At 43.0% G+C, this 22,478-nt stretch overlaps 1 protein-coding gene across 6 annotated transcripts in view; it reads left to right on the plus strand.

Moving 5' to 3' along the window:
* ERBB4 (erb-b2 receptor tyrosine kinase 4) overlaps positions 1 to 22,478 on the plus strand; it is a 1,029,410-nt gene that overhangs the window by 995,923 nt on the left and 11,009 nt on the right. For 3 of the 6 annotated variants that reach the window (XM_030580258.1, XM_030580261.1, XM_030580259.1), the window contains 2 exons: positions 19,300 to 19,347; positions 20,303 to 20,600. In XM_030580258.1, coding sequence (XP_030436118.1) covers positions 19,300 to 19,347; positions 20,303 to 20,600 — 346 coding nt within the window. The remainder of the gene's footprint in view (positions 1 to 19,299; positions 19,348 to 20,302; positions 20,601 to 22,478) is intronic. The other 3 variants (XM_030580260.1, XM_030580263.1, XM_030580262.1) reach the window with 1 other exon arrangement.

Below are 22,478 nucleotides of genomic sequence, written 5' to 3' on the forward strand. Positions count from 1 at the left end.
AGCTAAGTTCTTGCATTGTGCTTCTCGTGATCACTGCCAGCTTACACTGGAAAACTAAAATAACTTCCTTTTACAGGGCCCCATCTCCATGTAGGGAAAAATAACATGAGTGTGCATTGGCAGGGTTGCCAGCTGAGCACTCCTGTGTGAGGGTGCAGGATTTGCTTCCATTATTGCAGGGTCTTGGCACCAAGTCCCATGAAGCTAGGGAGAACCCTCACTATGCTACCTTCCCTCCTGGCTGCTATGGGAGCCTGGATCAGGTAGGATCCATGCAACCATCTTGGGTATGTATACACTGCGATAAAAAGCCCACAGCACTGAGTCTCAGAGTCTGGGTCAATTGACTCCTGCTCGCGGGGCTTGGCCTGTGGGGCTAAAAATAGCAGTGTAGGCATACAGGCTTGGGCTAGAGCCCTGGTTCTGAGATCCTTCCCCTGACTGGGGAAGCCCAAACATCTACACTGCTATTTCTAGCACCACAAGCCTGAGTCAACTGACCCCGGCTCTGAGACTCGGTGCCATGGATTTTTCTTTTCAGTGTAGATGTACCCAGTGATACCTGCCCCTTCAAGTCCTCCTCTGAGAAGAATGTCGCATCATAAAGAGGAAAACAGTGTTATCTAATGCTGAGCGGGCAACGTTTTCTGACACTGGGCTGCCAGTGGGATTGAGGATAGGGTGATGGCTCTGAATTTTCCTAGCGCATCCTATAAGTCTAGTGTTTTGACCAATATAATATTATACTTTCTCAATAGTTTTCACTACTTTCTGGGCCAGCTAAGGGCTACGGAAGGCCCCGAATGCAGTGTAACCAATGATATATCAGTTCACTAAAATGGGGGTAGGGTACAAAGAGCCTACACAGTCCATTCGCATCTTCTGCACGGCATTGTGCCATACTCCCCTGGGGCTCCATTCACCCTAATTCAAGGGCATTATTTTTAGGGCAGGGAGGAAGGAGACTGCCGGGGTTGTGGCTGCTGAATGTACAATTTATATATAATACCAACTGCTGGAATCAGCAGAGGCTGACCCCTCTTGTGTGACAGGGATATTAACCATTATAACTCTGAGCCATGTCAGACGTCTCGGGTCAGCACATAAAGTCTGGTCTCCTGCTAGCAGTCGTGTGTCTTACATTTATTACAGGAGTCACCAGGCAGCATGCACATATATGCACGCACACACACAGCTAGATTTCAGTAGAGCTAAATCAGAATAATGCTGAAGTACCTCCCTGGTGAATCAGACATGCTGTGTCTAAGATACATAGTTGCCATAGAGGCTCCTGATTTCTAACACAGATAGGCTGGGTTTTTTTTCTGGATATAAGCTCTGCTCTATTTGCTCTGCAGTTGCAATAATGCAGATAATAATCAATGGAGATAAGACTGCAATTGTTCCTCCTCTAAACATTCATGTTGATTTAAAACGAAATGCACGGTAGCTCCTTTAAGAAGTATTCTTTCTACTGTGCATAATTTAAGTACACATGGATGTCAGTTGCAGGAATCACACAGACCTGAAATGCCTTCAAGTATCTATACGTACAGTGCTTGGAGTCTGGTTATTGTGTTTCCTTTGGGTAACTTGGATTTATGCTTGTTTGGTGTAATGAATATTAATATTAAATGAACTCATTCTGATCAGCGTTATTACTGTGAATACCAAATGCATTGATACAGCTCCTAGGCAGTTTATGTTCATTGTTACTGGAAAATTAAATTTTATGTGCAAGTCTCCATGCTGCTTAGTTAAAGCGAGACACGGAGCCAGTAGCTACGGAGTCTTTCCTGGAGATGAGGTGGTTGAAAAATACCGTTCGCACCATCTCACCCTGCACTTGCTGCGATTGCTTTTTGAATTTAAAAATGAGGCCTGCTTACTGTGAGCCGCTCATGTGCTCTGTCTCTGGGCATACTGCACAGAACCTCTGGGCTTAAATGTGCCATAGCACAATTCTAACAAGAGATCAGGAAAGCAGGGAAATTCTGAGCCTCTTTGTGTTTAGACATTAAAGTCAGTGAACTAAAGTAAGAGTACTTGTCTGCTAAGGAAAGCTGTGGAGTTTCTGCTGTATGATTCTAAATCCAGGCAAGGTGATGCTAGGGTTAGGCACCAATGAAGGAGGATATACATAAGACAAATACAAAAGAACAGTTTAATATACAGTAGTGACATAGAGCTGTATCCCATAGGATAGATGAAACCTCAGTAGGATGGGATATGCCAGTGGCTCTCAAACTTTTTTTACTGGTGACCTCTTTCACATAGCAAGTCTCTGAGTGCTATCCCTCCACCCCCTTATAAATTAAAAACACTTTTTATGTATATTTAACACCATTATAAATGCTGGAGGCAAAGCGGGGTTTGGGGTGGAGGGTGACAGCTCACGACCCCCGTGTAATAACCTCACAACCCCCTGAGGGATCCCAACCCCCAGTTTGAGAACCCCTGGGATATGCTCTCACTGAAATAAACAAGGTATTGCATTCCTAATCCTCTGGAATCTGTTGAGATAGGCTGGAGGCACAAGGCCAAAGCCTCCTGTTACTCCACCACCACACACACACACTGTTTTCCTGGCAGCCTGACTATTGGATTCGAGCTACCAAAGCTCCTCTTTTTGTGGCTAACTCAGGGACTCCCTTGGAGAAGAGTTCCTCCTTAAAGGGGAGTTCCCCAGCCTGAAAAGGGCATTGGGCAAAAGTTAATACAGGGGCTGGTCTGTCCAGAAAATTGGAATTTCAGCTAACCTACATTTTTCACATAAAATGTCTGCTTTACACAGAAAATTTTGACTTTTAATCAACACCTGTAAACCAGAAAGTTCCAAAATCAGCAAAGGGGTTAACAACTGGTGGGTTTCCAGTACTGAGTGTTCTGTTTGGGTGAATAATTTCATGCTAGTGAAAGTCTAGTCATATCCACTGCAGTGGTTATAAGCCCAAGACTTTTGTTGCTAGTGCTAGCAAACCTCCTACATTCACAACCGTACAATTACTGACTCTGCTTTTTAACAAGTACTGTACTGCCTAACAGGGACAGTGTTAGAATAGATGGAAGTCTCTTTTGTGTTAGCAGTTGTATACCACAATGCTTTTACCTTGGCTAATTCCCATGGCTTCTAACTGTTTATACTGTTCAGTAGCTCCTGCGAATGCAGCCCTTGTTACTTGTTCTGTACACCGTATATTATAGAAGCCCGTTATACTATGTGTGTAGGTAAGAGTCAGGTGATATTTCACTTCTGAACCTGAATTTATAATTAGCCCATAAAAAGTCACTCCAGAGTGAAATAGGGCAAAGTCTCATCTTAGTTTGTTTTTAAAAACACATAAACATGTGGGCTTTAAAGGGAGCGAAGAAAAGAAGAATTAGAATTATTATTAAGAGTATTTTATATGGACATGGCAACTTTCATTACAGATGTTGGGCACAATTCTTAGGATTGAGACATCTGCCACATGGAGCACATCAGAGCTCTGGCTTGACTAGACTCCTTAGCCACACAGGTGACCTACATAGGAACCTAGAGGGCAGGGCCCCTGCTGTCAATCTGACTTCAAAGCAGGAGCAGGCCTCTTCTGTGGCTGTGGCCTACTGCACCCATTACTCACGTGACATTCCGAACGCACAGAGCACCACATCAATTCCCTACAGATCAGCCACTTTGTGCCTCTAACAGGTTTATAATACTGGTCACGAATCAATAGTTGATTTGGTATTAAGAGAAAAAAAATTTAAAAACGCTGAGATGACAGGCCAGATTGGTGCCCTGGCACAACCCCATTGACTGTTGCAACCCCGCTCTAGTCTACAGGGTGATGCAAAGGGTAAACAAAAGGTGGATTTGTCCCACTGAATTTAAAATCCGCACACTGCAGCCATGTCGCACATTTCACAAATTTAAAGCTTCTTTTCTGCATTTTTTTACATTATAATTATGCCTTCAAATTATGTCATTATTTTACAGTAACATTAATTGCATAAATAGATATATAGTCATTGCAATGACTATATAACTATTCTATAAACTTCAAAATTGCCTTTGAAATTTGAAAAAAATCACTGGAAAAAGGGTCTGATTGTTGTGAGAAAACTCCACAAAAATGAAGAAATTCACAAAAAGAGTGGAGAGTGCTTAGAGGATTGAGCCCTAACCTTCCAATATTCACAAATTATGGGTTGGACAATAGAGACCCTTTAATCAGACTCTCCTATAGCCCTTATCATGAATTCCTTTCTTTTGGGGGCTTGCCTGACAACTGTGGAGGGAGATTGTGCAGGAGAATTTCAGGGAGTTAAGAGTCTGCTTTATGCCCCAGCATGGACTTTCTAGGCTGCAAATTAATGCATGCTGGACTAAACAGATGCTGTGTGCAATACCAGTTCCCCCAGCTAAGTTGGTGCTGGGGGTGCTGTAATTTGCCAATAGGACAGGCTAGCAATCAATCACTTCCCTCTGCCCCCACCGCAAGGAGGAAGCAGGGAGGGAGTTGTTTCCCCACCCTTTGCACTAGGGGCTTTAATAATAGGATGGCTGTGATAAGGCCCTTAGTTACACTTACTCATCCCTACTATTTTCAATGAGTGGAATTCAGTAAACATTTCTGATGATGATACAAGAGCCAGAAAAGAAGCCAGTTGCTTCTACCAGACTTGTGCCGGCTCTGCAAGGGTAACAGGAGGCAAAAGGAATTATTACAAGGAAGTCCTATGGCCTGTGTTGTATAGGAGGTCAGATGAGATGATTGCAAGAGCCCCTTCTGGCCTTAAGTCTATCAATCTATGAAGCAGAAAAAAAGTACTTTGTCCTAATGGTCAGCAATATGACTCTGTAGTCATAGATTTTAAGGCCAGAAGGGGCCATTATGATCATCTACTGTGAACCCCTGGATAACACAGGCTAGAGAATCTCACCCATAACTTCTGCATCAAGCCCACCACTTGTGTTTGAGCTAAAGCATCTCTTAAAAAAGATATCCAGTCACAAGTTAAAGATTGAAAGTGATGGAGAGTTCACCACAACTCTACATAAATTGTTCCAATAATTAACTACCCTCACCATGAACTTTTTTGGCCTTATTTCTAGTCTGAATTTGTCAAGCTTTAGCGTTCAACCATTGGCTCTCATCATGCCTCTTCCTGCTAGATTAAAGAGCTGCCGACTATCAGAAATCTCTTCTGCTCAGGGCGCAGGTTTGCTGAGCAAAATAGAGCCATGTGTTACATACTCAGAGCAAACCTGCATTTAACGTTGCCTTTTTGTTCTGGTTGGCTCCTGCTATATACTGCCTTCTGTATTTCTTCAATACCTTCTTCGTAATGAAGTGACCAGAACTGTCAACGTTTTCGCCAAATGTGACTTCTCCCTCTGCTAACCCCATTTCCACTGCAAGACAGGAGCTCTCTGATTCAGACAAGACTTCATGCTTATATATATGCAACCAAGAACTTAACTGTTTTAACTTTGCCTCCAGTTTCATTCATTCCTTCTCCTAAATCCTGGTAATCAAAATAGGTGATCAAAACGTATCCTAATATTCCATGTCTCGCCACTAGATTGTGTCATTTCCTTATGCATTCAAGTGCTATAGTTCATCTCCAATACCATAACAGAGGAACTTGTAGATTAATAGGATACTGTATCAAAGGCATTCTTAAAATTCAGAAAAATTGTGTTGGCAGTGTCCCTCCATTAGCTCTCTTGCATCTTCAAAACACTTGGTTAGGAATACTCACCCATTTTATTAATTCATCTTGAATGTCTTTCAGCACATCATAATGTTCCAGATATTTCCCTACTCTGTCTCTAATTAGTGGTTTTAGTATTTGGTACAATGATAAAGTCAAATCTGTAGATCAGTTGTTTAGCCAAGAATCATAGGACTGGAAGGAACCTTGAGAGGTCATCTAATCTAGTCCCCTGCACTAAGGCAGGACTAAGTATTATAGACCAATCCTAACAGGTGTCTGTCTAACCTGCTCTTAAAAATCTCCAATGATGGAGAGTCCACAACCTCCCTGGGCAATTTATTCTAGTGCTTAACCACCCTGACAGGAAGTTTTTCCTAATGTCCAACCTAAACCTCCCTTGCTGCAATTTAAGCCCATTGCTTCTTGTCCTATTATCAGAGGTTAAGAAGAACAATTCTTCTCCCTCCCCCTTGTAACAACCTTTTATGTATTTGAAAACTATTATCATTACCTCTCAGTTTTCTCTTTTCCAGATGAAACAAACCCCATTTTTTCAATCTTCCCTTATAGGTCACGTTTTCTAGACCTTTAATCATTTTTGTTGCTCTCTTCTGGACTTTCTCCAATTTGTCCACATCTTTCCTGAAATGTGGCACCCAGAACCGGACTCAATATTCCAGTTAAGGCCTAATCAGTGTGAAGTAGAGCGGAAGAATTATTTCTCATGTCTTGCTTTCAACACTCCTGCTTATATATCCTAGAATGATGTTCATTTTTTTTTGCAATAGAGTTACACTGTTGACTCATATTTAGCTTGTGGTCCACTATGACTCTCACATACCTTTCTGCAGGACTCCTTCCTAGGCAGTCATTTCCCATTTTGTACATGTGCAACTGATTGTTCCTTCCTAAATGGAGTACTTGACATGTGTCCTTATTGAATTTCATCCTATTTACTTCAGACCATTTCTTCAATTTGTCCAGATCATTTTGAATTTTAATCCTATTCTCTAAAGCACTTGCAAACCCTCCCAGCTTGGTATTGTTCACAAACTGTATAAGTGTATTCTCTATGCCATTATCTAAATCATTGATGAAGACATTGAACAGAACCGGACCCAGAATCTGCTATTAGGATATTGCCAGTTAGTTTTGGTACCATTTCCTGCTTTTTAAAGAGGGTTTTGTTTTGTTTTGTTTGTTTTTATTCCAAGTCCTCTACTCTTTCTGCTTTGAATCTCCCTTAAGAAGTTTTGGATGGATTTTAGAATTTAATCAATGTTTTTAGTCATCAGGCTAGCTTCAGTCGTTTTTGTCTCCTTGTCCCTGGGAAATGTCTAATGTCATATATCTGTTTCTAGCTCCTGTATTGGAAAGCCAACATCATAAAACAGTTTTTTTGCCTAAGTCCCAGAGAGCGAACCTAGGTATAAACAGAAATTGAAACTGACTGATAATAATTTTATTGCTTAGGATGAGTAGAATATAAAAAAGCATCAAATCTGATGTCAAATAAATTAGATTAAAACAGTTCAGGTTTACTGATCTATCTTAAAAGATAGATAATTTACAATATCTCTTTAAAATATGCTAAATTGGTGACAGAAAAAAAAAGAGGGAAATTCATATGTAGGGATCAAACAAAACACATGTGCGCCAACACTTAGCTATAGCAGGGTACTTTTTTAGTGCCAGATTCCATAGCCTTATGACAAGTAGTCCCTCACTCCATAAGCAGGCCTACTGAAATTAGCAGTGCTGCTCACAGAGAAAGGCACAGCATAAGTAAGGGTATCAGAAGCTGGCTCTTAACATTCCCAATGCTAGCTAGCTGTTGAAGGTCATGTTGCAAGAGTTGCCCTACACTGTGTGACAGGGTCAGGCCAGATGGCTACAAGAGAGTGGTCGAAGGTAGACACAGTAGCTCCAGGTTAAGCAGGTCCCTTTTCCATGAGTAAGATAACAGGGACTATTCCAGAACACTCAGGAACTTTCTAGAACTAATTACAGCAGGCCGACCAATTAGGACACCTGTGGCCAATTGGGAAGTTACTAGAATTAATGAAGGCTAATCAGGACACCTGGTTTAAAAAGGCTCTCACTCCAGTTAGTGAGGTGTGTGTAAGGAGCTGGGAGTGAGAGTACATGATGCTGGAGGACTGAGAAGTACAAGCGTTAACAGACATCAGGAGGAAGGTCCTGTGGTGAGAACACAGTAGGTGTTGGAAGGAGGCCATGGGGAAGTAGCCCAGGGAGTTGTAGCTATTCCAGAAGGCACTCTAGACAGCTGCAGTCCACAGGGCCCTGCGCTGGAACCAGGGTAGAGGGTGGGCCCAGGTTCCCCCCAAAACCTCCCAACTCCTGATCCAACACAGGAAGATCTCTGAAGCTAGCAAAATCCACCAATAAGTGCAGGACCCACCAAGGTAGAGGAGGAACTTTATCACAACTGCTAATCTTGTCCCTCTTGTTTTTTCTCTGACATACATTTAGATCCAGATTAACCTTTCTAGTTTTGGAAAGTATTTGTTTTGGGGTTTGGACACACATTTGCTACCAATTTAATATATAGTTGGGATCAGCTAGCTGTGCTCTTGCCTTGCAGCAGGATTACCCTCCCCCAGTTAGAATTATCGTGAGTTCACACTCCCACCAAAGGACAGTAACCAGTCCAGGGGACCACAGCTGTACTTTGCAAGAGCTATCAGTATGTGAAATGGAAATGTACTGAGCTTCACTGTCAGTGGTTTAAAATCAGGAGCATCTGCCTCATCTATGAATAGCTGTTGGCTCAGTTAACAAACAAGAGAACTTGCAGCTGATTCAGTTCATCGTCTTTTCTCAAAAAAAAAAAAATAGTCCATGGCTATAAAGGGAGTGACTGCCAAATATTTCTAAACTCCACTGATGAGGCACCCAGTGAGTTTCCAAAAACCTTTTTTATTCAGGAAGCAGAGCTGGAAGAGTGGGTGAGACTGACCAGAAAGACCTGACCCCAGATTTTTCGAATGCACAGAATCCTCAGGGAGGGTGAGAGTTGGGAAAGAATCCACTTTAGGCACCTAAATAGGTACCAATTTTTTAAAAAAATGCTCAGCACCAAGGAGATCGATTTGTGATATATGTGGCCAGATTTTCAAAAGAGTTCAGTATGCAACATGCTGAGTTTTTGGAAATGTGAAAACTTATTTTGGTGCCTAAGTGGGAGCTGAGCTCTTTTAAAAACCTATTCCTGACTTGTGGGTGCCAAATTCACTTGAAAATTTAACCTATAATGCAAGTGGCTCCTCTGCAACCAAGTAGATGGTTACAAAAATATATAAGCCTCCACAACACACACACTTTAAAATGCACTGACATGCCAAGAGTCATCCCCTCATTGCAGATACTTTACACAGCCCTTAGTAGTACCAAGGGATGTTTGTAGCTGGCCCAGGAAGTTAATAGTGGGGCCTGGGCACAGTGTGTTCATCATTCAGGATGACAGAAGCAGTTGCACTGAAGCACTACAGGAAGGATCAAGGTGCAGTAGTCGATGTATTGCTGTAAACCCACGCCGGCTGCAGGGCAGAAAAAAATCTTGGGAAAACAGCAGGATAGACAACTCTGCAGAGTTCAAGGGCTAGGACAATGGACTAGGAAATAACGATTAGGACTGGTCGAAACTTTTCCTTTGGAACTGCTTCTGACTAAATTAATTTTTTTGCCAAAAAAGTATCACGTTCTTTGAAAATGGTCACATTTTTTTGGCCCAAAATCCCTGAATACTCCAAAACATAAAAGTTTTTGTTTTATAGGTGAAAATCAAAAAAAATGATTAGGAAAAGCCACTAAAGTGCCTCAATAAGAGTTGTTGTTTGAGTACCTTCTGCCCCATTCTCTTCTATGGACTTCTGAATTGGACTACCCTTCCCATGAGTCCATGGAATGCCCATGATGCATTACAGCAGTCCATCAAGAGGAGCGACTATGGTGCATCATGGGAGATGTAGTCTGGCCAGGGATTATACCCCCTAAACATATTTTTCATATGGGCCATATCCATTTGGTATAAAATGACTTGGTAGCCAATGTAAAGATACTGTCTTCCTTATTTGTTAAATGCTGATAAGGAAAAAAAAATAATTAGAGCTATAAAAAGAAGCAAAGCTAGATGGGGTGGGGTAGCATGGAGGGGACATAGAGGAGGTTTAGATTTAGAATGCTAATGATTACTTTATCCAAATCAGTTGGATGGCTATTTCTTTTAAAGTATTATTGCCACCAGATTCCCAGCCCTGTTCTAAATCATCCCAGCATCTCATCAAGAAGCCTTCTTTGCATTAAGAGACCAAGAGCGCACAATTATGGGTTTCTTTTCCCTTTGCATAACAAAATGGAGAGATTATCATCAAGTTACTATTCAGATTTTAGGAGGATTTTTTTTTTTAAAAAAAAGAGCCATCTTTATCTATTAGAGCTCCCTGTTCAGGCCAGCACACTGTAATGATTACTCCTGTAAAGGCTTCGGAGGAGATGTGCTCTATTTCATTCTCAATGAGGGTTGATGGCATTTTGAGAGGCTCAGAATAGCCTTTGATTACTGTATAAAACAGAATGGGGAAGCTGGTTATGTAGTGGGGGATTGCCACGAGTGCTCCTCATCAGCTTTCTATTATGCTTTTCCTGCTGGGAACATATCACAATCACAAATCACAAGCATGTTGTGTTTTTATTCTTATTTTCCCTGCATTTCAAAAGTTGTGGGCTTTAAAGTTCAGAGTTCTGGTTTAACAGCTGTGTACAAAGGGGTGATTTTCGGACTCTGTGGTTCAGTCAGGTACCACTGCATAAAAGCGAGGTCAACGTCTTGACCCTGTCATTGCAAGTATTCTCCTCTAAACTGTGGGGACCTGCCAAGTGTTATAGGGGTATCATTCGTTGTACAATGCAAGGGCCCCAGTACTGGAGAAAGAATGACAGGGAATCAATCCTGAGGAAAGTGAAATGGATTGAAAAGAAGGATTAGAGAGAGGGACAAGAATATGGAGCCTTTCTCCCCACCGCCGTGCTGGTTGGCTTTCCTTCCAGCCTGTTTGGTGCCCAAACTGCATTAATGTAAAGTAAGTCAATTTTATATGAAAAAAATACTCGCTCGTATCAGTATGTCCAGATGAAAACCAATTTGTTATTATGGAGGTTTAAGCCTGTTTTTCATGACTTTCCCAATACTTCCACTGATGTCTTTTCAACAGATATTTAATGCTGTGCAGCGGAACACTTACGTTTTATTCACAGACAAGGTATAGCGCTGGGCAATGGCAGTGTACTTAGATCCCCAGCTGCAAGGCTGTGGAGAGAAGCTCATTCTAAAATGTATGATCATGAATGTGGCTGGGGCCATTTTAGCCCCTGGCATAAACTGGATCAACCTCAGAGGCCACATACTCTGCCAGCAATTGCCGGAATACCAGATGTTCTGACTTCCCTTTCCTGTTTTTTGGTGCACCAGCTCTCTATGAACCAGGACTTCCCCTACACGGGAAATTCACTGCTGTCCTATTAGGGCAACTTTCCAACTCCTTTGAACTGATTGAGATTGGATAACAGCAAGGGGCAAAGACACTCTCTTACAAAAAGGTCCCTGGACTCTTTAATGTCCCCACAGAGCAGACAAGACCTTGTTTTTTAAGGTCTCCTCTGAAAGTCCCATGCACAGTAAGCTGCACGGAATCTAATTTATCTTGCTTGGAAGAACTGGCGAGTTGAATCGAGTCGACCCTGTTGGGATAGCTGCAGGGAATCTAGGTGTTTAAAAGCTGAGACTTAGTCTACAAAGCCCTCTAGATATCATTGTACAAACATTGATTCACTTATATGTATCATTATATAGACCGATTTTGTTTTACAAAATTGCCCTTCCTCCTTTTAGTTTAGGGTCAGATATATTTGTTGTGGGTAGTCTAAAGCCAGAGCAGAGTAAGTGCTTCACTCAGTGGTCAGAAGGAAGCAGTGAATCTTCTGGGAAGAGGTGGATGTTCTCCAGGGGAGCTGTTTCCAATTTCAATTTCATTTCAGTTTGGATCAGTTGTAAATACCAGCCTGTTCCTTTGAAATGTAACTGGTGTTTGCTCTGGGCTGACGGGACAGCTATGCATTGTTTGTTCTGTCTGCAGCACTACCAGAGTATCCAAAGCACATTATTCAGGTCCACTGGCATTAACCAGCTGTCCTTATTCCAGACGGACTGCTGAAATCTTACAGCAGCAGCTGTGCAGTCAGGTACATTTAGGAGGCTGCAGTTTTGTGACTTAAAGCTGGGTGCTCACTCGGTTTCTATCAAGACAGTTTCTGCTGATTAGCTATTCTGATACAAACAACCCTGGTATAGAATTCCACAAGGGAAGTAGGCAGAGCACGTGTGAGGTCTGAAATGCATGTGTAAGAGATATCATAAACTGCATTGTGGTGCAGTCATTTTACTCCTGTGCAAAATGGATGTGACGTTGTCATTGTTGGGAGTATTTTACTCCTACTTTGCACTCACTTTACGCAGGTGTAAATAACTATCCAAGGTGCAACAGGGAATAGTGAAGTAGGGGAGGGAGATTTGTATGTGAGAATGAGAGAAAGATATATGAGACAAATCCTGAGGTTGTTGCTCCATTGTTACTAAAGCAAACTCCAAGAGCCTGTTGCCGGGTAAGCTCAGTTGGCTTCTTTTCTGAGTACCACGAAGTAGAGCTGTTAAACAATGTCCTTTAAAAAATTCATAATTTCCTGTGAAAATTTTTTTTGATGAAAAAAACAGACCCCAAACTCATTTTTAAACCATAAACAGAATCAAAATTTTCACTTTGGTTGAAAGAGCCCTTTTTACTCCAAAAATGTTGCACAACAAACCTTTTTTGACTAGCTCCATCAGTGAGTCATTTTGATAGGGCATAAACCCTGATGCCTGAGAGTTACCCAGCAGTCCTACCAGAGATTTCAGCAGGGTTTTAACTCCCAATGTGACAGCTCTTCTCTGCTACATAAATTGCCAAGTATGTCAGGCAAAATGCACCTCTAGTCCTGACCTATACATCTGAGTGTTTTTTGGAACCATCCGATGAATTCAATAGAACCACATGGCAGCCCAGATACTTTAGTGGAGGTCCAGCAACGAAGCAGTTGAAAGAACGTATTAGAGTCAAATTTAGCCACACATCTGCTGACTAACAGAAGTATTCTGCCTGAGTACAAGCCTGCCTGACCCCCTCCCCCCGGGGTCTGTACTCAGGTGGCTACCCTGCCATTGCCCATGCTGCCATGTTCACACTGGTAGTTTGAGTGTGCTAGCTCAAGCAAACCCAGCATGTGCATCTCTGCTGTAATCAGTGGGGCTATTTGCAGAGTTAGGTGTGGCTCAGCTTGAGCTTGGCAGACTCTGCCCTGTCATAAGGCAAACACTCTGGATAATGTGAATTTAGGGTTGATTTATAACAAGAAATGGCTCCAGTTTTGCAAACTTCCCCATTGAATGTTTGTGTTTCCTGCCTGACAACAATGAAAACCAGCATCCCAGCGGCACTCAGCGCTGCTGTGGGAAAGAACCAGATTTGGGGATGTTGGACCCTCACCAGGGATGAAAGGGATGCGGGTGCAGGGGTGAGCACCCCAAGTACCATCTGGTAGTTTCAAGACTCACTGATTCTCAGCACTTCCTGCCACCTGAAAGACGCTGAGTGCAGCTCTGGAGAAGACTGTGCATCCAATCAACCTGGTCAAGACGGGGGAAGTGGGGAAGATGCTGTGATCAGGGTCCCATAAGCACTGCAGAAGGGGCTATGGAAATGGAGTGTGAGAAACACAGCTTGGAACGATAATGTGAGCCAAGATCCCATCAGCGTAAAATGAAAGGAGGCGCAGAAGAGATACTATTCCAATGGCTGTGTAGAGTCCAGTATGGAGTGGGTGGTTTATCTTTGTTTTCATTACATTTTAATGCACCACCACAACAACATTATGTCCTTGCTATGAAGAGAGGAGCTATTGACCGAGAGAGACTGCAGAGGCCAGGAAATGGAAAACAGATTAGCAGACAGAGAGCAATAACAAAAAGCAATACCCACAAAGGTCTTATTTACTTTTGTTTTATTGAGGCTCATTTTACATGCATGTTAGAAGTTATAATAGTTCCTATGTCTTTGGCATTTAATATCACAAGGCCCTCTGGAAGGGCATAGGGAACATTTTTGCCTGTTTTAATGTTTTGCCTGTTGTACTTTGCCTTGTGCTTGAAATGGAGTCACAGGCCAAAAAAGTTGGAGTCTTACATGTTCCTTGTGAGGGATGCTGATGGACCATTAGAAATACTGGGTTCCCGATAGCCTATAATCAGGGTTTAACTTTAGGGGGCTGTATCTAACATAGATGTCCTGCCTACATGTTCAAAAGTGATCACTGAGTTTTTCAGTACCCACTGTGAGATACTTTAAATAAAATTGGCTGATTTTTCAGAAAGTGCTGAGCATATGCCCTCTGATAATCAGACTTCCTCAAGAGGGATCTCAAATTGAGCACCCGGCCTGGAGCAAAGCAAAAACCACTAGTTGCTTTCAGCAACCTAGGCCCTGTATGTGAGGGAAAAGGCACAGTATAGAGTTCTGTTTATTTTCTATTATTCAGACCCTACTTATACTAAAACTTTTCTTTCCAATGAGGCAGTGTGTAAAATGCAAGAACAAACCGAACCAAAACAATCATAATCCACAAAGTATTTATAATCCAAAAAGATTTATAATTTCAGCTATTGAAACTTCACCATTGGAAATATAAAAAGTATTCCATGCCACACACACACACCCCAAAAAATGTAATTTGCTGGCCAACTAAAAGTGACACAATAAAATAAAAGTTGGCTTGGTTCTTAAGTATGAAAAGTTGTTTTTGAAGCCTACAAAATTATGACATCACATTGTAATTAGGAGGCAATTTAACAACATTTAAACAACAATTATATCGCATTTTCAACCCACTAATTTGCACCACAGCTGTTCTCTTTGCCTCCTATTTTGGAAAATGACTGCAGAGCTTTAATGATGGCAAAAAATAAAATGAATGTAAAAAGAAACTGCTCAGACAACAATAGATATGAAAAGAGCTTGGTTAGTAGTCTATGGTGAGAATTCTGTGGTTAGCATTTATGGCAAGATAAAGGAAATGCATGAGGAAAACATCATTACTGTGATGTTACTTGGCAGCATGTGTAGTGTGCAGGTTGCTGACTAGAGGGTTGTGAGCATAAGCTACCATAAATGCATTCATGTTGGTATGTCCTCTCCCGATATCTTAGAATGGGGTTATTCTAAGAGGGTCTTGTAATGGGTTATTCTAAGGGAGTCACTTAATTTGTTACGGTCATGCAGTGTATATTTAATTGAAAGCCTAATAGCCAAGAATATATGGAGACAGCATAGAATTTTTAGGGATGACTGCATGATTCATGGTTAATGGAGCAAGGCAAACTCATGGTTGGGTCATCTTTGAGCAAACAAAAATAGAAGGTGTATTGTTGTGCGTTCCTTCCCTGTTATACAAATATGATTCCATTCAAACTGAAGAATATATTTGCTCCAATTGCAAAGAAATAAGGCAGCAAAAAGTCCTGTTTCTCCCAGCTGACAGACTCCTATTGACTCAACTCCTTTTTTGTTGTTGCTTTCTACAGCCTAGAGGCATAGGACCCCCATGTTGGTTCATACACAGGGTTCCTCTGGCTTCTGACTCTTTTACACTTTTGTAATCTCCTGGACAGCAGGAAAGAAGTTGAGATGATCATAGAATCATAGAATATTAGGGTTGGAAGAGACCTCAAGAGGTCATCTAGTCCAACCCCCTGCTCAAAGCAGGACCAACGTCAATTAAATCATCCCAGCCGGGGATTTGTCAAGCCTGACCTTAAAAACCTCTAAGGACGGAGATTCCATCACCTCCCTAGGTAATCCATTCCAGTGATCAGAGGACAGATGAAAACAAAAACGGAGCACTAAGTGATAGGTAACGAACTCCCATCTCTGATTCAGGGTCCTCGCTGTTTCCAAGAGTGCCCCTCTTAGGTCATCGCTCCCTAGTTCTCGATTCACAAAGGACCAGTCTGCAATCATCAGTTTTGCCTGAAGCCTCTGACTTCTCCACAGATTCCTGCTTGTCTCCCTTCAGTCCTTGCCTCTGCCACATCTTTTTGGAGTAGGCCAGGAATGTTCCCTGAATGTAGCATTTTAGGGGAAGAGGGTTTTCTTTTGAGCCCAGGATCTTGCCTTTCAGTGTGCCAGTTCTTCCCTGGTGTGGTAATAGCCACTGCTAGTAGTTCTGATCAGCAGCTGTCAGCATGGGGCACATCTTTCCCCAACCTTGATCTGTCTCCTTCTCAGTTGCGGTCTTTTTGCCAGATCCCAGCCCCAAGAAAAAAATCCTGACGGATGACATTATTTCTAGGGAACAGGCAAGGCCAGTAGTGTTCAGATATCAGTGGGCAGCTCTCCACCTCTTGTATCCAACATCTTTTCCCTGCTTAAAAGGATACACTCTAGTGCCCCAAATCCACCTCCAAGATCCTACAACTTGCAGAAGATTGGTTGACAGTGATCCCAACTCAGAGACGGTATTCAAGCGCCTATTGCAGGTCTCGATGTCTCTCTGCTGCCATGAACACACTCTTGTAAAGTGTCTTCTGGTTTCTCTTCCCCTAGCAGCTTCTCTTTTCTCTTGGTGGGGATAGGCTTAGGGAGGCAGTTGCAAAATTGGTAGCTTCCTTCCCTCTATCCTCTATGCCTTCGTGATGAACAGCTAAGTACATAAGCCTCTTGCTAACCCTAGAGAGACAGTGCATACAGTGCACCCCCTCCTTTCTCAGAGGAGTCATCCCAAATTGCAAATATCCCTAGAGGTGGATGTGAAAGTCCTGAAACTCTCCTCCAAATCAGCCTTCCTAATGGGCATCATACGTTGGGCTGTCTGTCAGACACTATGGAAGAGCGGTGGAAGTTGCCATGCCTCTGGAGGTTGCATTTCATGCTGTTTTGCAGCTCAGGCTGCTCAAGGGAGAGGATTATTTTGCATACAGCTGGGATAGGACTGAGGCATTTTCTTGCTGTCTCCTCCAAGTCCTCTTCATCCCCCTGCCTTGGACAGTGCTTTCCATGCAGCTTGTACCATCCTCCGTTCTAGACCTGGCAGCAGCCACAGCTGGCTCAGAAACGACAACTCTGTTCCCAGAGCAGCTCTGCCCTTCAGAAGTAGAAAGCTATTTGGCAAGAACTTAAGGAACACAGCCAGGCACTTCCAGCTTCCAACCAGAGCCCTGTGCTCTACCACATTCAGTGAGCATTGTTATTTTATTCCCAGAGGAACTGTAGTTGGGGATTATTTCCTCTCCATCCATGTTCCGTATTCCTTTGGGGTTATTTGAAGATCCAGGGTACCCAGCACACTTATAAGACCAAATTTTGCCTTCAGATGCCCCTGCATGGCTCCAAAAGGCCATATTTTGGCCCTGGATGCTAACTTAAATCTCTCCCCTTCCAAATTAGGATAAAATTCTCAGCAGGTTTCTCCCAAGCTGTCTAGTTTAATCAGCCCTGAAGGGGAGATAGCTTTCCAGGCCTGCAGCTTCTCCTGTTATTGGGGCATGAGGGACAACAGATTGAGCAGGCAGGAGCTGAATGCTCCTTGGACACACTGGTCTTCAAATCGTTCTCCCAAGGGCATACGCTGGGACTTCTCCAGTCCCTTCTCTGGATTCAGGGGCCAATCCTCTGCTCAGTATGATGATCCAGGCTTCAGCTCTGGAAGCTCAGCTCCAGGAGCTCGTCAAGGAAATTACTGCAAAAGCCACTAACAGCTATGCTGTTCTTAGTATTGTTTCCTGATTCCCCCAAAAGAGGAGATTCATAGCTCGTTTTGGAGGCTTCTCAGTCATAAACTTCATTTCCTGAGGCAGATTGCAGACAGAAGGCTATCCTGTAGGGCCTGCCTCCTGAATACTTGCTTTGTTTGATGGGCCTGAAAGGTACTGATGTTTGCTTGTCATTGTCAAGCCCTCATACCAGCAATTATTTCGGTTTTGCAGACAAGCCTTTTCAGTTCTATCTTTTTGGTCTTAATTTAGCCCGTCAATTCTCACAAGCTGTTGATGGTCTTATTCCACTGCACGGCGCTGTTAAGAGAGAACACCTTTCCCTTCCTGGACAGTCTCTTTCACTACAGAATTAAAGACAATATTGTGATGCATACACATGGGGTGGGGGGAATTAAGCCTGCACTGTTTGCTGACATGAGAGGAAGTAGATTCAGGATTCCAGGTTCCCTAGAGAAGTGTATTCTAGTGGTTATAGTCCATTTCTGCTTCTGCCTCCAGCTTGTTGCTGTCCCTCCATACTCCTACTCACTCACTCCACTGACTAGGGGAAAAAGGGGACTGTCTTTGAGACTGGTGTATGCTAAAGCTGCATGCACTTTTTGGATGCAAATTCCGCCCCCCAACATTTTCTCACATTTTCCTCCTGCCCCGCTTTTTTCCAGTCCAAAAAAATGGGCCACATTTTTTAAAAGTAAGAAAAAGTGGAATTTTTTCCTCATTGAAACTAAATAAAATATTTCAACTAAATTCAATTAATTTTTTATCAATAACAATTTTTTTAAAAAAATTGAATTAAAATAAAATTTTCAAAAATGTTAATGGCAAAAAATGTTAGTTTTGACCAGCTTCTAGTGTGCGCAGACCTGGTGTGAGAGCCTCACTGCTGTGCTGGCCTATTACAGCAGTTAAAAGAAGCCTAGCAGTGTAAAGAGGTCCTGTACCAATTCTGATTGCATAGGCGCTGTAAAAGATTGTACTGCCCTTCAAGCAGTCCCTTGAAAGCCCTGCCATATGAGGTATGCTGGGGGTAGGGTTTGGGGAAGAGGAGGTGAGTCAGGAGCAGGGGCCACATCTGGAACAGGGCCCCAGCACGCAGCTCTGCCGAGCTTGCAGGCAATGCCAGGGCCCATAGGACACCCCAGAGAGGCTTCCAGGACTTAGAGAGACCCCCGTGGCTATGTAAAAGAGGCCAAGGGCCTCACCATCTCCTGGAACAGCTCAGGATTGTGAGGGCACTAAAGGTGGTTGAAAGCCACCTTAGCTCACTTGGTGCCTGAGTTGACATTTCCCATAGTTTTTTCCCTGTCCTTGCTGGTTGATAGTAGAAAAGGAAACCACTTCTATATAGAGCAATGATTAGAAATGATTCTTCCCTGCTCTGCAGTGTCTCTGGGATGAGCCTGCCTTCTGCCTGCATACATCAGTGTCTCTGTACAATCTGTCCTTTCAAAAACTAAACCAAGGATATTGGCAGGACACACTCATCTCTCAGCAAGTGCAGCACCCATTCTTAATCAACTAGGGACAAATCCTGCAGGCCCTACTCAGGTAATACTCCCATTAACACTGAAGGCTTGCTGACTTCATTGGAAGGTTTGCTTGAGTAGGAGTGGCCTGAACTGACCCCTCACTGTTGTGCATGTTTTTCCCCATTAGTTCATACAGCTCATGTGACTTCTTCTTATATCCATCATTCCATTTTTCTTTCCTATTAGAGTGAACTTGGACACAGCCCTCCTCCTGCCTACGCCCCTATGTCAGGAGTAAGTATTTCACTATCAACCTTCATCCTTTAGGGTTTTTTCATCTTTTTAAACCTTCTGTTTCCTCCCCTATTCTCTTCATAAATTCCTCAATTTACTCCAGTGCCAACAGTGACTAGAATTAATACATAGATTGGGCAAACCTACCAAGTCTCTCTAATCCCAGTCTGGATTCGTCAGGAAGCCCAGAGTTCTATGGTATTATGCATCCCAAATGGGTGAGCATACTTCATAAAAAGGATCTAGGTGCTTTGATGAGTGTCTGTTTTGTCATGATTCTGAAAGTGATGTGCTCATCCCAACGAGCAGTTATTAGGTTGAGCCAAAGCAATGAGCTGATGCACCAATGGGAAAGCATCTTATCACGCTAAAATTCAGTTCCCAGTGGGAACAGTATATAGTTTACATGACTGCTCTTTGACTGTTCACACCAAAACCAGGTCCACTCTGAATAAAGACTGTTAAGAGATGGAGGCTTTTTCTCTCCTCTCTGGAGGAAGGTTTCCACCAGGTCAGGTTTAAGGTTTGTTGTTAGGAGAGCATTTGTTCTCGCCAGCCCAACAGTGAAGGAGACCTACACATTATGGTCCCTGCTACTGTATATCTCAGTATTAGGCCTTGTATAGACTGGGGACTTGCCCTACTACTAGCTGTTGGTGGCCAGCAATGTGTGCAGTTGCATCCGTGTAAACAGGCAAAACAATTACTGTCTCTGCTGGAGTTCCAGTCCGGCCAAAACCCAGGTATGCACCACCAGGGCAAATAGAGGCTTTGTGTATCTTCACCAGAGGTTGTAATGTTGGCAAGCCTCCCCGGCCTAGACAAGGCTTTGACCATTCAATAAAATGAAGCATTGAGCCAACATTGATGTGAAACCAAAGGAGCTTCCACATCTGTGTTTAGTCAGTTGCTTTATTTTGTCCTTCTCTCTTGCACCACTTTGTCTTTCTCACAGAACCAGTTTATGTACAGAGGCGGCGGCTTTGCTACAGAACAAGGAGTGCCTGCGCCATACAGAGCTGTCAGCTGCATCACTCCGGAGGCACCAGCCATCCAGGGGGCCACGGCAGAGATCTTTGACGACACTTGCTGTAATGGTACGCTACGGAAGCAGATGGCCGCCCTCGCACAAGAGGACAGCAGCACTCAAAGATACAGCGCTGACCCAACAGTATTTGTACCGGAGCGGGGCCAACGGGGTGAGCTGGATGAAGATGGGTACATGACTCCAATGCGAGACAAACCCAAAACAGGTAAACCTCTAGCAATTTGCAGTGAAAGATCTAACTGAGCTAATCACAAATTTTTGGCTGAAACACACACGCCCAATTCCAACTTGCATAATTACATGTTCCTACTGTATCTAAATTCCTTCTGTGTTTTTCATTGGAGAAATTATTGTAGACTTTCCTGAGTTTCTAAAGAACTTACATTATATGACTGGTACTGTTGAACAGCAGCTAAATTCCATGGCCCAATATGTAGAGCTGGATCGTGACTTCACAGGTGTCCAGGGGAGGTGAAAAGGATGCAAGGAGCTTTTGCTCATCTGCACCCTCATTCAGCAAAGCACTTGAGTGTGTGCTTAACTTTAAGTATGTCTTTAAGTGCTTTGATGAATTAAGGCTCAAGAGAGGTGCTAGTCAAAAACCTTGTATAAATTATCTGATTGGACTGTTTGAGATTAGTGACTGTATCCTCCTGAGAGGGGGAAGGAAGAGTTGAGAGTGGGGTTTAGTTGCTTTGAAACAAGGTGTAGCCTGATAGATTTTTATATTGATTATTGATTAATCTCTGAGCCTGCAGTGGTCAATATGTGTTCAGTCTCGTGAGCGGCTACAGCATCAGGAAGATTGTTACCAACATGATTAGAATGAGCAAGCCAAGGAACACACAAGAAAGAATTGCAGTTTATCACGAGTCCCTTTATTAACAAATCCACTGAGCTGATAAACAATCCTGCAACCAGTGAAATACAACAGCAGACAGAGAGGTAGTACAAAGTGTCTTGCCCTATGATTGTCATCACTCACAGTTCTGGAATGGGAGTCATTATCTTCCTCAACATCATCTTCATCATCCTCTCCCATGTCACACAGGCTGGTTTATGCCTTTTATAATGAGTTACACTGACATCCACTGGGGTTCGGACATATTTACGAAGGTTTCAACCTCTTTTCCTTTGGTGTTTCCACACTCCATTACATTTGAGATGCCCTGTTTTTCACAGGCTAACTTGTAGGTTCCCAACATACTCATTAACATTGAGGTCCATCAGTCACCTTAACAACTTGTGGGTAGCACATCTGCTGACATCCTAGGTCTGCAAAAATCCCCAAACTCTTCTAGCCAGCTTGAGCTGGTCCATTGCAATATACATTTTCTAAATACCAGCTGGTAACACATCTATTACTGTAACTGTTTCAGCTTGTGACACAGAGTCACTCGTTAGTTAGCTGCTCATGTCAGCCTATCTAGGCCTGAGGCCTTGTTCGTCTAAGCTGAATATCTTACAGACTAAGGCCTTTTGACCCTCTATTATAACATTAATTAATATTGATATTTCACCTCTATGTCCTACATGTACCTGATCTCTTTAATCTTTGACTACAATGGAATATTATACATTGCACCCTCTCCAGAGGTGCACCATGAACTACCTCGGCCCCTGTTCCCTGGAGACAATGGCCTGAATCATCACTGCCTTGCACCTTGTGTGGAGTTCTGTACTACTCACACCAGAGTGTAACTGACACACTAGGTGCAAGGCAGTGGAGATTCAGGTCTGTTGTGCCTACTTTCCTGTGAGGTGCATACCACCCCCTATCCAGGGCTGTGGCTTAATGCCACTCTTAAGTGCCTAATCTAATAGGATGCATTGGGATCCTTCAGGATGAAAGACAAAATCCATTCAAGAAGTGGATTTTATCCAGCTGGTTTTGGACTTGAATGAACAGGATACTTCTGACATTTCTCACTGCAGATGTCCCCCATCAGTGATGGGTTTTGTTTTTTTTTCTGTAGTTAACCTCCAAGCAATTCCATTTACAGTCCACTACCCTTGCAAACAGCTCCATTGACCTCTTGGTCACCCTGCCCTTTCTGCATCCAATGTGCTTTGTGTTTTACTG

This window comes from Gopherus evgoodei, chromosome 11 (assembly GCF_007399415.2).
Source record: "Gopherus evgoodei ecotype Sinaloan lineage chromosome 11, rGopEvg1_v1.p, whole genome shotgun sequence".
In the NCBI taxonomy this organism is placed as follows: domain Eukaryota; kingdom Metazoa; phylum Chordata; order Testudines; family Testudinidae; genus Gopherus; species Gopherus evgoodei.